This window comes from Pyrus communis, chromosome 8 (genome assembly GCF_963583255.1).
Source record: "Pyrus communis chromosome 8, drPyrComm1.1, whole genome shotgun sequence".
Classification (NCBI taxonomy): Eukaryota; Viridiplantae; Streptophyta; class Magnoliopsida; order Rosales; family Rosaceae; genus Pyrus; species Pyrus communis.
The window spans coordinates 19,787,396-19,803,716 of NC_084810.1; the positions used below are offsets into that span (position 1 = coordinate 19,787,396).

The 16,321-nt window shown below is 37.8% G+C and overlaps 2 protein-coding genes across 2 annotated transcripts; one reads left to right on the forward strand and one right to left on the reverse strand.

Moving 5' to 3' along the window:
• Positions 1 to 9,226: 9,226 nt before the first annotated feature.
• On the forward strand, positions 9,227 to 10,767 carry LOC137742802 (uncharacterized). The gene is made up of 2 exons (XM_068482756.1): positions 9,227 to 9,532; positions 10,286 to 10,767. The coding sequence occupies exons 1-2, from the start codon at positions 9,253 to 9,255 to the stop codon at positions 10,468 to 10,470; spliced, it is 465 nt and encodes a 154-aa protein (XP_068338857.1). The 5' UTR covers positions 9,227 to 9,252; the 3' UTR covers positions 10,471 to 10,767.
• Positions 10,768 to 10,921: 154 nt separating this feature from the next.
• On the reverse strand, positions 10,922 to 13,069 carry LOC137743091 (uncharacterized). The gene is made up of 3 exons (XM_068483004.1): positions 12,137 to 13,069; positions 11,219 to 11,761; positions 10,922 to 11,023 (listed from the first exon to the last, which is right to left on the reverse strand). Exons 1-3 carry the CDS (start codon positions 13,067 to 13,069, stop codon positions 10,922 to 10,924), a joined length of 1,578 nt encoding a protein of 525 aa, XP_068339105.1.
• Positions 13,070 to 16,321: the final 3,252 nt, after the last annotated feature.

Here is a 16,321-nt window from a genome sequence, read left to right on the forward strand (position 1 = left end):
AGTTTATATCCGATCGAATTTCGACTAGAAGAAAATCTTTCTCGTCTTTCTATATCTCTAAATTGCTCTTGAAGTGGCAATATAAAGAGCGGAAGTTTACCAAATTCTTGGATCTAATTACTACCACACTTGTGAGAGAAAGGTACCCCAACAATTCGACTAGGAGCTACTATAGACCCAGTTTCGGCTGGAGTCTACCGAATGGAGGTGCCCTGCTTTGGTAGGGATGCACCGAAAGGCATGCTTTGTTTCGGTAGAGGTGCACTGAAAGGTACTACTCTGCTTTGGCAAAGGCCTACTGAACAGACCTCTCCAACTTCGGCTGAAGAATACCGAACCCAAGTTTGGGTCTATCTGTCTGTCTCTCACAATCTTATTTCGAGTTTGTTTTACAACATATAGCAGAATCAAGGTCTGCCAAGAGGTGGTATCACTCCCAAAGCATGATCCTCGACACCTAAGACCTAAGACTTTAAGAATAAGGGATAATATTCCTGAACCTCAACCCTGCAAAAAATAATTTTGTTTTGACGAAACAGATCATTGGTTCTGCACTTAACTATGCCTCTACCAACGTTGTTGAGGAGTACCATTCTCGTAGTCAATTTGTGAGACTAATTTTACTCAACCTAACACATTTGGAAGAGCGAAATATGACATGGAATGCCTTCCGACACTCTTGTATATTTAGATGTCACTATTATTCTCAAATAAGAGTTAATTAATGAAAATTACCATTTGTGACTAATACAATTAACTCATGCTTAGGTATGTTTTGTGGGGAAGTTAATAGTCTGGTTTTATGCTAACTTCATACCTAATCACCCTCTGACAACCCTTTCAGGCTCATCTAACCTGATTATGAGGCATGACACTACCTATAGTGTCCAATGGTACTAATTTTACCGTGAAGGGAAGCCTTATACTCACTTCGTTCCTGGACAACGCTCTATTGAGCTTTAAGGATATTCAAGAAAACTATTACCATATTGAAACCAATGTAGAAAATGGAGTAAAATTTCTTTGCACTTCCTACGAATATAGCCAGAAGCGTATTCTAGAGAAGATGAAACACCTAACGAGTAGATTACACCCATTAAGGCCCACTCTGTAGCCAGCCAGAAGCCCGAAATCCCAAAGGAATTTTTGCTATGGATGTACGATTGGGATATCTAGGATGATATGTGATGCGCTGTTTTGTGCATCATCTTACCAAAAGTAAAAACATCATATTTGGACACGCACCATGCATTAGTACCCTCCAATCTTTTCTACAAAGGATTCAATGGGACATTTGTGGACTAATTCAACCACCCTACGGACCATTTAGATACTTTATAGTATTGGTTGATGCTTCTACACGTTGGCCACACTTGTGGCTGTTGTCCACAAGCTGTTTTCTCCACATTGGTGGCTCAAATTAACAAGCTCAAGGCTCACCATCCTATTTATCCGATCAAATCTATTTGATTGGATAAGTTGGAGAATTTACATCGAAAACTTTCAACGAATATTACATATCGATTGGGTTTTTGAAGTTGAACATCCAGTACCACAGGTTCATACCTAGAACAACCCAACAAAAACATTCATTAAACGCCTTCAAATGATTGTGCAATTATTGGTTTTACGTACCAAATTCCAGATCTTCACTTGGCCGTGGAATATTGTAAGTAGCCATGTTGGTCCGCCTGATGCCCATCACGACCCAACTTTATAAAGCGTTTGTTAGTTGGTTACTAGATACGAACCCGATATATTGCATACACGCGTCTTTAGTTATGCGGTTTATGTGCCATTTGCACCATCCTTACGTACAAAAGAAAAAAAAAGGTCATCAGGGAAGGATGAAAATCTATGTCGGTTATGATTCTCCTTCTAATATTCGTTACTTAGAACCCTTGATAAGCAATCACTTTACCGCTCGTTTTGTGGATTGTCACTTTTATGAGACAATCTTCTTATCGTTAAGAGGAGACAAGAACATCAATGTTCCAAAAGAATGACGCAAATTATCGTGGACATCCCCACTATGTCTCATTTCAATCCCAATCTAGATCGTCAGGGTATAACTAGACATTTCCTTTGATCTAGCAAAAGTGACGATATCACATATACCAGTTGCAAATGTGCCTGCAAAAATGAATGTACAAATGTACGATGGACCTTCATCCCCGAAAGCAGGAATGCCACTACTATAGCTGACCCTCGTACATTGGCGGCTAGCCAATCAATCCGTCATGTGCCAAAAGTGTGACAGATCACTCGGTTCGAGGATTGACTTCCTTAAAATTAGAGAAACATGGCACAAATTGACACACCCTAAAATTGGAGAAACTCGGTTCGAGGAACGCCACTACTGTAGGCACGTGCTGGCTGGCACTTGAGGGTGACGAAGTCATTTTAAACATGCATACAAACAAAAATATGTAATTAGAAGGAAATACGACAATGCAGAATTGTGTTCAGAGCATACAACTACTCAAGAATAATGTGGAAGAATTATTATATAATGGTACGAACCGAGGGATGTGTCCTACACAGAGGAGACTCAAGGATACCTTAGCGGAAGTGCCTTAATGCCTGGATTGTATGCCTCGATTCTAACTTCTGAGGGGGCAAAAAACAGAAAAGGTGAGTGGACAAAAGTTTATAATAATACTACTAATAAGGAAAACCGATTTATTTATGAATTCATGTTAAACCGCGACAGTGGAGCCGGGGGTTCTAGGGCCGTGATTTTCCTTTTTTGAATGTCTCATGGTTGTCCACCACCACCATTACACTCTCCTTGAATGCAAGAACAAAGCCCAAACAACTTTGGAGGCAGCGGAGCACCGAAGGTAACGGATCGAAGCACACCCTTTTTAGGGTTTTCAATGTGTTTGAGGGAAATTGGGGCTTTTCCTAGAGAGGGATGGTGGAGGTTCCGGTGAATGATTTGTTATTGTGTGACAGGGGTTGAGTGTGGTAAGTTTTGAGGGTTTAGGGTTTAGAAGGGTAAATATCTTTTAGGCTGCCAAAAGAGCTTTGAAATTTTTGGCATCCTTGCACAAGAAGTGCTGAAAGAGCCGTCAAATGTACTATGAATTGTGTCATTTCATAGTAACATCGAACAAATTTGTAAAAAGATGTTAACTTTTAACTTTGTTGGTAAAAAGAGGATTAGAGTTACTTTTTTGGACAAGGATGACACTAATGTTACGTATCATTTAATTTTACATGTGCTTTTAGTTGTTAGATATGATTTTTCCAATGGTTAAGATTTTTATTTTCAATCTCATGCCCTCATAATGAGTATTTATCAAATATGGCCAAATATTAGCCCCTAATTTCAAAAATGTCATTTTTTATAAAAACTTTCAAATGTATCAAAATATCACTTAAATAGACACAAATACCCTTAAGCTCTTAAGCTCTTAATCTAATAAATTAAAAAAAAATATATATATATATATATATATATCATTGCATTAAAAAAAATAAAAAAAATAAAAAATAAAAAAACCAAAACCCTATTAGATGAATAAATTCCCACGGAAAAACCTAAAAATAGTATTTTCTCTTATACTAGTCTTTCAGCTAATAGTAACCGAATAACTTTTCCTTTGAAAATCTAGTAGTTGATAGGAAAGATGGAACAATACATGAAGCAGTGGTAAAGATAATCAGGAATATAGATGAAGAAGTTGATGAAGAAGGCAATATACCAGAGTGAACAAATGATAATAAATTAACTTTCACTTGTCTCAAATTTCAAGGTTTGTACAACCAACATAAATAATAAAATGATAGAAAGAAAATTGTATTCATTAAACTGTAAATTTAAAAGGGTTCTACAAAGTAGGATGAAGTTGAACGGGATTCCTACAAGTTTGCTTATAATGGCCATTTGAACCACATTTAGAACAACTTTGAGTTGATATTTCTTCTCCACATGATAGGATCCTCTTTTCTTTGCGCTTACCATATCTTCTTCGTGTAATTGGTGGTAGGACAATTCTTTCGCGCACATCATCAGTTACTATCCAATTGGTCTGATCACCAACTAGCCATATAGCTTCTGCATACACAATGACCAAGGAGTTTGTAGTATAATAATGAGAACACATAGGATAACATGAAATTTGTCAGTGTCTACATGCAGCACAAGCATGTGAGCAAGGTATTTGGTCAAGATCAAATTGCTGGCATGTGCAACTCTTTTCCTCTAAATTGACAACTTCAATACAAGATCCATCATATATATGAAATGAGTAAGTTGTGATGGACGATACCTGCATATTCACAAACACACACACACACACACACACACACACACACATATATATATATATATATATATATATATATATATATTACTCAAACAAAAGAAGAACTAAACAACAACAACAACAACAAAAAACAAAATCCGTATAAAAACTACAAAAAGCAATTGGCATAAACTACAACAAAATTACGTTGAAGTTACATTAGATGTAGGTTTTAAATTATTATTATTATTTTTTTTTTTTTGGCCAAACCCAAGTTTTTAACTTTACTCTCTTACATTGCAAAAATACATATATTTATTCTTTACTAAACATGGTACTGATGGATAAAGTTACAGATTATTTGATATAAGAATTAGTAAAATAGTTCAAAAACTTGAGAACAAATCAAAATGTGCCAAAACTAAATAGACAAATTAAAATAAATTCTAGTTAAGTGAATAAAGTAAAATACCTGGAATGATAATCCTTGCTTGTTATTTTCTCGCACCAACTTGTCTGCCCAATATGTCAAATGTGTATTCATTTTGGCTGCCTCGGTTCGACGCTCATAAAACCACTTCTGGAGAATATTCATTCTTAAATACTTAAGAAATCGTGTGATAGGTAGCTTTCGAGCATCTTTGGTGATTGCATTAAGACATTCAACAATATTTGTTGTCATGATGTTGTACCGTTTTCCATCAAAGTACGCACGAGTCCACTTTTCATATCCAGCCTAATTAAGATAATCACCCACCTCAAAGTTGACTTTATATATTTTTGTAATGAGACGATGAAATTCGGGAACTCTGTATGCCTTAGCAACTGTAAAATACAGTTTGTGTGCTCTTTCATGCTTAAAATTGTGCCTAATGTTTTGACTTACATGAAATATGCATGCACCATGATGGGCATTGGGAAAAATAGTTGAGAGAGCCTTCCAAATGCTTTCATGTCTATCAGAAACGAACACCAAGTCATCAATTTCCCCAATAACCAATTCCATGATGCGTCATTCTCTGAACCTCCAACTCCGAATGCTAGAAGGTATATTTGTTTATTGCCATCCATGCATGTGGCAACAAAAAGGGTGCCAAGATATTTACCCTTTAAAAACGTCACATTGACTGCTATTATTGGTCTAATAGCACTTCGAAAACCTCTTATGCAAGGTCCAAGTGACATGAAATAGTACAAAAAACAATTATTCTCATCAGTTTCAATATGTGTTACAGTACGTGGACTTTTGGCTTCTAACACAGCAAAATAAGATGGAAGTAACGCGTAAGATTCCTCTGGTGATCCCCTAACCAACTCCATTGTATGTTCCTTAGCTCTCCAAGCCTTCACATAACTTATACTCACACCCATGTCCTTCCGCATATCTTCTATGATGTCACATGGTCTATATACTTGTGATACACCCTCGTACTTAGACTTTATGCATTGACCAATAAGAGAACTACTTGCTTGTCGATGATGGCGATTGATAACATCTAATGAGCATGAGTGCATAGTAACGTATTTCCTGACCTTGAAATAGGATGATTATCGTAATTTAGAGGCACATAGTTTCCACTTGCATTCATTGCTGATACAACCAACTTCAAACCTTTCTTTGCTTGATCTCTTCAGTTTGAATTCATAATTGTTCTTCATAGCATCAATACCCAACTTTTTTTTTAAAATCCTCCTTAGTCTCGTACAATTGACCTATAACTATCTCTTTATCTGAATTGTACAGGTCTGCCATGTCTGATTCATGTACAATATTTTTACCCTTGTGAACATCTGATCGATTAGAGCTGAGTTCATCAGATTGCATATTACTAGACATTTTCCTAAAATATAAGCAAAACAATAAGCAAAGAACAAAGTGACATACATATTGAAAAAATTAATTTAATATTGGCCAAATTATTGGTACAGTTAATCGACAATTGCAAACTCAAAGAAAAAAAAAATATATATATATATATATATCATAAAGTAAACCCTAAATTTTCTATATGCAGTACATGATTTTCTCGGTACCCATGGCTGCAAGAAAACAACCTTGTTATTGGCCCTTGAAGGAAAACTCGATAAATCTCCCAAGGCGAGTATTGCAAACCACGAAATATACAAACCTCATGACCATTCAGATGTTAATCTCAAAATAAATATATAATGGAGTGTAAACCATGTTACAATCGTCATAAAACCTTGAATACATTTGAAAGTTTTTATAAAAAATGACATTTTTGAAATTAGGGGCTAGTATTTGGCTATTTTTGATAAATACTCACTCATAATCGGTATCAGTTAATCCTACTTATTATTTAAAAAGAAAAAAAAATTTGGACAAGTCAAGCCATTTTTTGCAGTGGGTCATCCACTTGAGATATATCGCTTGATGTCACATTCAACACGAAGAGTTAGGGTAGTGAGGGAAAATGGTTTTAGAGGACGTTTGCATTGCCTTGGTGCTTTATTTGGTGACAAGACGTGACAAGATCAAGTACCATGAATCGTTCGAAGGGTTAATGAATTGGGAAAGCATACCACATTCAAAGCCTTGTCTAATAAAACCAAGGCATTCATCATCCCAAAGGGCCATCCATTATTGTTACATTATTATTACATTATTGAGAGAGAGATTCGTGCAAACTCTCTTATGGAAGAGTGGTACCAAAATTGATGTAATTGATAGTGTTCATTTTTCTCCCTTTTTTTTTTTTTTTTTTTGGATCAAACTAAAAAACTTCCATTAATTAAAAAAGGCAAGTACAAAGAAAAGGCAACCCACTACCTACACACAAGCCCAACAAAAAAAAAAAAAAAAAAAAACAGTAGATAGGCCCAAAATTGACCAGCTGGACAATAACAAAGAAAACCCTAAGACTGGAAAGGAAACCAACAACAACCACCAGATGCGCCTCCATCACAAGGCCACCACCACGACCAAGAGAAAGAACCAACAAAACAATTGGATCAACGGAAAATGGGGGTGAGCGAGCCACCTGCGCAGTGAGTGCTCCCATAATTCTCGGGGATCACTAAACTTGGCTTACTTTTTACTGAATGTCGTACTTAGCACTCAGGGCGGGCCGAGTGGCAGAGGCCGGTGGTAAAGGACGTGTGACATAAAGTAGCATCGAAGCGGATAGGGCCATGAAGGTCTAGATTTGAGACCAGCTCATAGGAATTGAGACAAAGTTCAAATGAATAAAGCTCAAGGGAAGTCAAAACAAATATCAAAAGAGAAAATTTTCAGAAAATAAAAAACTAATTAAGTAGAAAGATGGGGGAAGGACAAAGGAAAGAAGGGGAAATGGAAGATGCAGAGAGTGGAGATGGATGGGAAAAAGGGAAGGAGGGATGGAAAAAGGTGGGAAGGATGGTGGAAAGATTGGGAAAGATTGGGAAAAAGGAAGAAGCAGAGGGTGGAGAAGGAAGAGAAAGAGGGAAGGATGGTAGAAAGAGGTGAGTTGGGTTGCCACCGACCCTAAGTCGAAGCAAGGAGCAACGGCTATGAGTGTTTCGTTTTTTCTAAAAGCAGAGGGAGGAAAGGTACAGGAGAAACCACGTGAGAAGAAGAGTGATTGTTTTTGGAAGTCATCAAATCTATCAAGAATGTTCATTTTTCTCATAGAGTTATAATTGGTTACGAGTTCTAGTTGTGGAAGGTACGATTCCACGTTTGGGAGTGTGTCTATAGTCTATACGAAACTCATCTAAGGATTTTTGTTAGAAGTGCTTTTATGAAAGTATACAACCCATTTGAATATGTCATTTTTCTTTCTTTCTTTTTTTCCCAAAAAAACACTTGTACGCTTCCATTACAAGCACATAAAAAACTTTAATAAGAATACAAGCGTTTCTAGAAAAAGGCAAACAATAAATTCTTTTTTTTTTTTCTGAAGCACTTCAAGTACTTTTTTTTTCTTGAATCTATCAAAGAAGCAAACAATTATCTATATGGATAGTAGCCCAATTACGTTTAGTGTTTAAAAAGCGATTTATAGCAAACATGGTCATAAGTGCTTTCGGTGTTCTAAAAGCACTTTATGGCCTTAAGTCACTATTTTCCAACTTAGCCATCTTCAACACAATCAAATAAGAACTCCCATCATTACCTTTGAAGACTCATTAGGGACTTAAGGGGAATCTTTCTATTCCTAAAGGAATTTGCCTCCAATGTGAGAGTCCTTAGACCATAAATATAAGGTTTTTACGTTTTTATATGATAATTTGATTAGGTGCAATTTTTTGTTTGTGTTAACTTTTTTGAATTAATTAAAAACTACATTGACGTAAAAAAATTTTGTGAACATTTAGACAAACAAAAATTCAAATTTTGACACCAAACTTTTTTCTTCACAATAACGTGACTAAAATGGCTCCATTATGGGATTATGTCATGATCAATTATTTTTGATTCAGAAAAGATTTTAACTCTCTGCAATAATTAGATTAGATTTTCTTATCTTAAGCATGACATAGAGCAACATCTTCTTCAGTTGAGTAATTCCACCTTTGGTTGGAGCTTGACTTGAACCCTCCATTAAGGGATAAAATAAATCAAGAAACCAAGCAAAACGAATTATATAAAATGAGAGAATTGAGTATAAGTGATGAAGTTGCGGTAAATTTTGCAATAATAAAACAAAGAGAGAGGGCAATAAGGTTCAACTCTTTAACAAACTTAAAGTTTCATTTGACGCAGAACAAGAAATAGTGGGAAAGGGCAAAGAATTTGGGTGTCCATAGAAAATTAGAAATGAAAGTGGGGCGTGTCTGTGTTCATTTTATATTGGGCCTTTGGCCCAATTTCCCCAAACAAAGAAAAGAAAACTCCCAGAAGTCACCGACCTATCCAACTCACGTGCAACGCACGTGATGAAGACTTCATTCCCGCCCGAAGTCGTTGAGAATCCTCAGTCCCAAGAAACCCAAATCGCGACCCTCAGAAATTCAGAGTCCCGCAAATTATCGGTCACAATTTTCACAACCCAAAATGCAGCAGAGATTTTGGTCGCCTTACTCCTCTCAAGTACCCGAAGAGCAAGCTTTTGCGACTGTCAGCGGCGGCGCAGCTTCGCAGCAGCAGCAGCCACAGCTGAAGCACCACCGCAACAGCACTCCAAGAGCCAGCGCGGATGAACTCCCCGTCTACGACCCGCGATCCAGCGCGGGAAAGAAAGAGGGTTCTTCAAGATCGGTGGAGAAGTGGGTCCATGCCATTCCTTTGATCGTGTTCTTCTGCCTCTTCGTGCTCTGGTGTTTCTCCGTCTCAGGTATTACAAATTTCGACACGAAATTTGGGTTTCTTGGTTTTATCTGCTTGATTTCTTTGATGGGTTCCTGAAGATAAATTTCTGTAGTTCTGTTTAGTTAGATGGGAGCTTTCTGTTTAATCTGAAATTTCTGTGGTTCTCTGTCTAATTGCCTTGATTCTTTGGGGAATTGGTCCTTTCTTTATATGAATTATGAGTTTTTTGCTATACATGTGATTTCTGTTCGGAATCAGGTACTGTAACGGGGTCAAAAATTTCTATCTCTTCAGGTTCTCTGCTTGATTTCTTTGATGGGTTAATGTTATTGTTTCTTGATAAATGCTTATTTGATGTCTACTTCATAATTCATTCTGTTTGTGAAAACAAATTACCATTTGGGGAAAAGGGTACTTTCTTGCTCCGAACTTCGTTTCTTGGGAGGAAAACTTGAGAAATTGCTTCGATTCTTTTGAAATCGCTACTTTTGTATATGACTATGGCTTGAAAATTTGGACAAAGTTTCAATCTCTTGGTCTTTATTGGTTTTGCTTGTTTCGATTTCTTGTTCATTACGTTTGTGAATATAAATTACCATTTGGGGAAATGGGGTATCGTTCATTTGCTCTAAACTGGTTTATCGGGAAAGAAAATTGAGTTATTTCTTTGATTCTTTAAGAAAATGATACCTCCGAATATGATTATGTGGTTGTTTGTGTAAGTGAGAGGAATTTAATCTTTTCTGATCAACTATCTGTTGCCTTTATTCGAAAACAGTAAAAGTGGCGAGCATCGACGGAAGAATTACATCTGTAGTCGAAACTGAGATACCGCTCCTTCTCAATGAGACTCGAATTGATATTGCAATCCTGGCAGCCTTGGCCATGTCACCAGTCGCCACAGTTCCTCAGAATCTCACGGTCAACAATGCAACTGAAGTTCCAAGTGGTGAGCAAAACTGAATGATGACCAATTTTCTTTTCACTACAGTAAAAACAGCTTTACGAATCTATTTTTGTCAATCTTGTAAACAACTTAGAACTGCGATTCATGCGAAGCTAGGAGAAGACGTTCATAAATGTATCTGCTTGATACGCTGAATGCACCGGCAAGGAACTTGTCGTGGTTAGAATTTACAGAGATAACAACGGTGAATAGTGTACTCGGTTCAAATTTACATAAAAAATAAGAACAATGAATTTCCAATTCGTAGCTGTCTGATTTCACCATTGATGATATTTTATGAACTTTCTATTGAAGCTAAATTTAACAAGGGACCTTTTCGTATTCTATTCCCATCAAAACTTGCCATTTGATTTTATTCCTATAACCCTCTAAAGTCTCGGACTGCGGGAAGCAGAACCAGATACAAAAATAGATCAAGGAGAGATGTTTCCCTATTCCTACAAGCCTCTACAACTCACTAACCTCACCTACTCTGCAGTTGTCGATCAATAAGTACATGGTCGAGTTCTTCTGTGATGGAAGAATTCTACAACAATCTCTCCTCGGTGACTGCAAAAGGAAGTTTCTTTCTGTTAGAAACGGAATTATAAACGAAAAATATGAGGATAGTATTAGGATCAATGTGAATGCAGTAAAACCAGTAACCGTAATTCATAATTTTGATTGATACATGCTTTTATGTGTTGTAAAAGAAACGATGCGTTGGAGTTATGGGTCAAATTTCATGTGCTGGAAAAATCATACCTTTTCCCAACGAAGAGGATCCGGCCTTTTTAAGACTACGATGGAATCAACTACCTCTGGTGACGCCATTTTCCATCGGCAGTGAGGAATGGGAGATTTGTGACGAGTGTAGTAGCCAATAATTTTCTTTCCACCTTGATCATACTGCGTTGAGCTCAAGTAAAAAATGAAGGGTTTCTGACATGGGTGCTTGGGCACAGGCCTTGTGTTGAATGCATATGCTGTGTAATCAGCTCTTCTATACCAATTCAGAAAGGTTCTTGAGGGCGTCTCTAGTTCTCTGGGAGACATGATTCCCCTAATGATTTGAACTACATAGCCCCATGAAACAGAGATGGACCAGTATCGATCTTTATCGTAGCAGATTGATTGCTGCATTATACTAGCCGAGTCGAGCTTGACGGATTGGAATAGATGATGAAGCGCTTTCCCTCGACTCATGTGCGGGAAAACTGGTTCAACTACATCAAGGTGGTGAAGTGACACCATAGGAGTCACAGGATGTGCACTCAGAAGGCCTAGTAGGTCTCCATACACATCGTACTGCACAAGCACAAGAAACAGAGTTCATAGTTTGTATTTGCAAGTTATTTCAACAATTCTTGCATACCAAGAAATGTAAAATGACATCTGAAACTCCATCACATTCAATTTCATTGATGAAAAATCCACGAAAAATGAAGCCAGAAAATGGCTGATGCAAAATACTTGATAAGAATGTAACACACTAGTACTAGAATCACAAAATTCTGGTCACCAAATGTAGCAGATGACACAGTCGTAAATAAACAAATGAAACATTTCCTCATCATTCGGGATCCAAAGTTTTCGGATTCAAGCAATACTCAGAGAAAAAGGAGAAAAACACAGATCAGTTGCCAAGTTTCAAACATTTTTCATGTTTTGTTTCCCTCTTACCTGATGAAATCCAGTTTCCTTGGTAAGTGGCACGCCTAGTTCAGCCATACAAGCCTGCATTCGATCATCACTGCCATATAATGCGGGATAGCGCTGAATGCACCGGTCCTGCATCTTTTCCAATTCCACTGCCAAGGGATAACTTATAGCAAAACCTCCTCCACCATACGCCATAGAATACGAGAAAAATATGTTCTGAATATGACTCTCCGACGAGCTTCCCACGTAATAAAATTGCGTGTGGTCATACTTGTTGAGAATCCTCACCACATTTTCCACGATGAAAACCGTGTCATCATCCCCCATCACAAACCATCTCACATCCTTCACTCCAAGCCTCAATGTCTCCGAAACCACCCTTGAAATCCTCAATGCAGATCGCCGCCCCTGACGATTCACGTACTTAAATCCGCTTGTGTCTCCTGAAATCCGAATCTCGGGTAGCCCCTCACTTCTTCTAGCCCTTACCCTTTTGTCCAACCAAACTACCCCTCTAGTCTCGTTAGGCCTCCACCAAACTTTGATGTATTCCTTCCTCTTCTGCCACAAATTTGACGAAGCAGCTATCCCGAACATAATGTGTTTAAGCTCCGTGTCGTATCCCTGAGGCTTTTGATAAAGTGCAGCCACTTGTGGGGATTCTTCGTCGCCTTCTTTGTGGTCCTTCCCGAGTTTGAGATCAGCTGAAGTAGTGGCATTGGAGATGGATTCCAGGTGCCGTTCGGTGGAGGGATCTACGGCGGTGGTTGGACAATCTTGGTGGTCGTAGAGAAGGCGGTTGGAGTAGTAGAGGACATAGAGAACAGAAACGGTGAGGAGAACCCAAGTAAGGGTGGCTCTGAAGCCTATCATTAGAGGAGCCACTAGTGCAGGTGACGATTTCTTTTCGGAGTCTTGGAGTTTGTGGTTGCTGTTGGTGCTGCTACCTCCCATTTCTGTTGAGTTTGGTTTCAAGAAAGGAGGTGAGAGAGAGAGAGAGAGAGAGAGAGAGAGAGAGAGAGAGAGAGAGAGAGAGACAGGGAGGGGGATGTGTGTTGCGTCCTAAAGTTTGTTATGGAATGAACGAAATTGACTGCGAGGAAGTTGGAAGTTTATTGACCCTTCTGCCTAAATGACACATATTGATCATGTCTAAATTGCTAGGAGAAGGAAAAATTGTATGGTTTGTGGGAGAGCAGGCAGTTTTAATGAGAAATATTTTTGCACACCAACCTCTTTCTCATGAAGATTTTGGTCTTATGATTTGTAACCGAAAAGAAAAACATTGGTCATATGATTAGCAAAATTTGGGTGGGCATGACAGGTTAAGTGACAAATGTTGTCACGTGTTATAAGTATTTTGTGTTCTAATAACTCAAAATTTGTAACTTGTGAACTGAATTGTACCTACCACTTGGTGTGCTAGGTGAAAATGGCAATCTCCACTCCAGTCTTCTTCAATAGAATTGTAGGATTCAGGTCCTCTCCGGATCTGTGCCTCCAATTACTGAGGACCAAATCATATTAGCTGTTTGATTCAGATCTTGCGGTTGGATTTATGATTTAATTTATTTCCCTTCTTCTTCCACTTTCTTTTCCTCCCTCTTCCTATTTCTTCCTCTTTGTCTCTGTCTCTCCCCCTCTTCTGAGTCTTCTCTCCCAAATCTCAATACCAGAGAGAAAACTCCGAAGCCACCAACCACACAACTTTGCTTTCCGTATTGCTTGAAGATGTAAAATGTTTGTATTGTCGTATTGTGATTTTGAACAATTGATCAGGTTGAATCTTGTTTGAACATATTCATTATAGTCATATATTGTGGCAATATAAACAGAGAACGTTCCATTTTGCATGTTATTATTACAGGTAAAGTGACTGATAGATGGGCATGGTCCGCCTTGAGCCCACAAGAACTCAGAAATCTCTTTTCTTTGCCTTTTGGACCCTTTGTTCTTTTGGTTATGAAGCAATCTAGAGCCCCCCAAAATCACCTCAAGTCCTTGAGCTATCACTGTGCCAAAAAGTTGAAAAAAGCCCATTTTTTAGTTTGGGCCATCACCCAACAATCCCATATAATGACGGGAAAGTGACACAGAGATAAAAGAAATAGCTGAGAGACTTTTTTTGGTGTATCTAGTGTTTTTTACGTTTTAACCGTTAAATCTTTATTTAAAAATGTCAAACTCTTTCTGGCTTTGTGAAAAGATCCCTCCCATTAGATTATCATGACCCCTACGTTTTCGCTTTTCAAAAGGCGATCCGGAAGAAGAACTCAAAAAGTGACAAGGCTGCAAGAAAAAACCTAAGAAGGAAGTTTCGTGAAAGACATAAAATACAGGATACTCCGGAGCACCTAAAATTTTTTGAAGCTGCAATCCCAGTGTGACATCAGACAACCCAAGTTGGTTCGTAGCTGTGTAACTTCTCTTTACAACGTTATAGCAACACATGGTGGCATGACTCCCATGCTCTCTCTCTCTCTCTCTCTCTCTCTCTCTCTCTGAGGCAATCACAATCGTCGAGAGGGACCATGTTCTGAGGGTGATTTTTCTATCTGCCAGAGAGACTAGGGGTTGGGGCCAACCAAGGAAAGGGTCAGCACTTGAGCATGAGGGGAGGTTGTGTCGTCTGATGTGATCCCATCAGGCCGTGAACGGATAAGATGTCTCCGTGTGAAAAGTTTGTTCACGTGGTTCTAGGGCCTACCACATGTGTGAGTACACCACATAATTAAAGGTCAGTATCATATACTTCACTGGAAAAAGCAGAAATCTCACCCCAACTTAAATTTGATATTAAGTTAACAAAAACTTACGCTTATTTTTAGCTACGCTTCTTAGAATGCGATTTTAATTTTATTTTACTTTTTGTAATTCAAAGATTATAATTTCATTTTTTGAAATTTAAAATTCGCTTTACTTTGTCCCTTTATCTTTTGGCACTCGATTTTGATCACATTTTGCTTTTTGAAACTTGAAAATCGTCTCTATAAAACTTAAAATTCGTTCCACATTACCTTAGATCTATTAATTTTTTATGTGGGTTTGATTTGAGTGCACCATGCTAATCAATTTATTTATTTTTTATCTTTTTCTTCTCTTCAATTTCTTTTAAACTTAACATTCTTTGATTGTTTGAACTGTGGCATAGTCATATTGGGTGTTAGGTCCCACTTATGTTTTAGGAGGTAACTTATAAGTTTTCGGGAGAAAAGTGAGTCCACATATCAAAGTAGTACCAATTTTGAGTTTCAGGGAGTAAAGTGATAATTTTTCAATTATAACAGGTATAGTCGAATCAAAATAGAGTTACAGGAGCGTAATTAAAAATAAGCCAAAAATTGATAACTTAAAAGGTTGTGCTTATTGAAGAGAAATGTATGCAGCTAGCCACTTCTTGTTCGGATCTGCCAAGGTTTGTAACTCACGTTTTGGCAATGGATTTCAAACCAAAAACATCTCTCTCTATTCCCCAAGAATCAAGTTCTATATATAACATTTACCACAAATTCTAATTTCTAATTTATAATTAGCCAAGTCTCTACACACGCTGCTTATTTTCCCTACTGTTGATACCTTGCCTCATGACAACTATACCCAACTACAGTGTTTGGAAACTCCAAGGTTAGTAAAAATGGTGAGTGAGGGCAATATTTTTCAGTCGCCCTCGTGTAAACCTGCCACCAGTATCGATAACAAAACCCTAGTGATGATCAACTCGTATATTGAAGCAAAACTCAATACCTTGCACTTCATAGCATCGAATTATATCACAATTGTAACCTAAATGTTAGCATTCATTTCCCTCCACTAATATCGATTGTGTTAAAAACCAAAACACACAATACCTTGTAGGATAGGGTAACACTTGTATAGTTTCCTTCAAGTTCCTTATGCTTTGGTATAACCACAGCACTTACACTTGATTTTTTTTCCTTTAAGAAATTCACTGTCAATTTTTTTTAGTTCAACCCATCCAATCCTCTTAACATATATAGTAACGTGTACTTGAAGAACTAATTTGATCAAGTAGGGTTCTCTCTCCGCCAATTGAGAGGAGGGAAGAGGAGGGAAAAAAAGAAGGAAGAGAATCTTGCTCCTTTGAACAAACCCTTCCATGTTCCATGTTCCATTGTTCCATGAGCATGAGTAAAATTGGTAACTTCAACAAACCTAGGCAAATGCTTTTTAACCCTCCCAGGAACA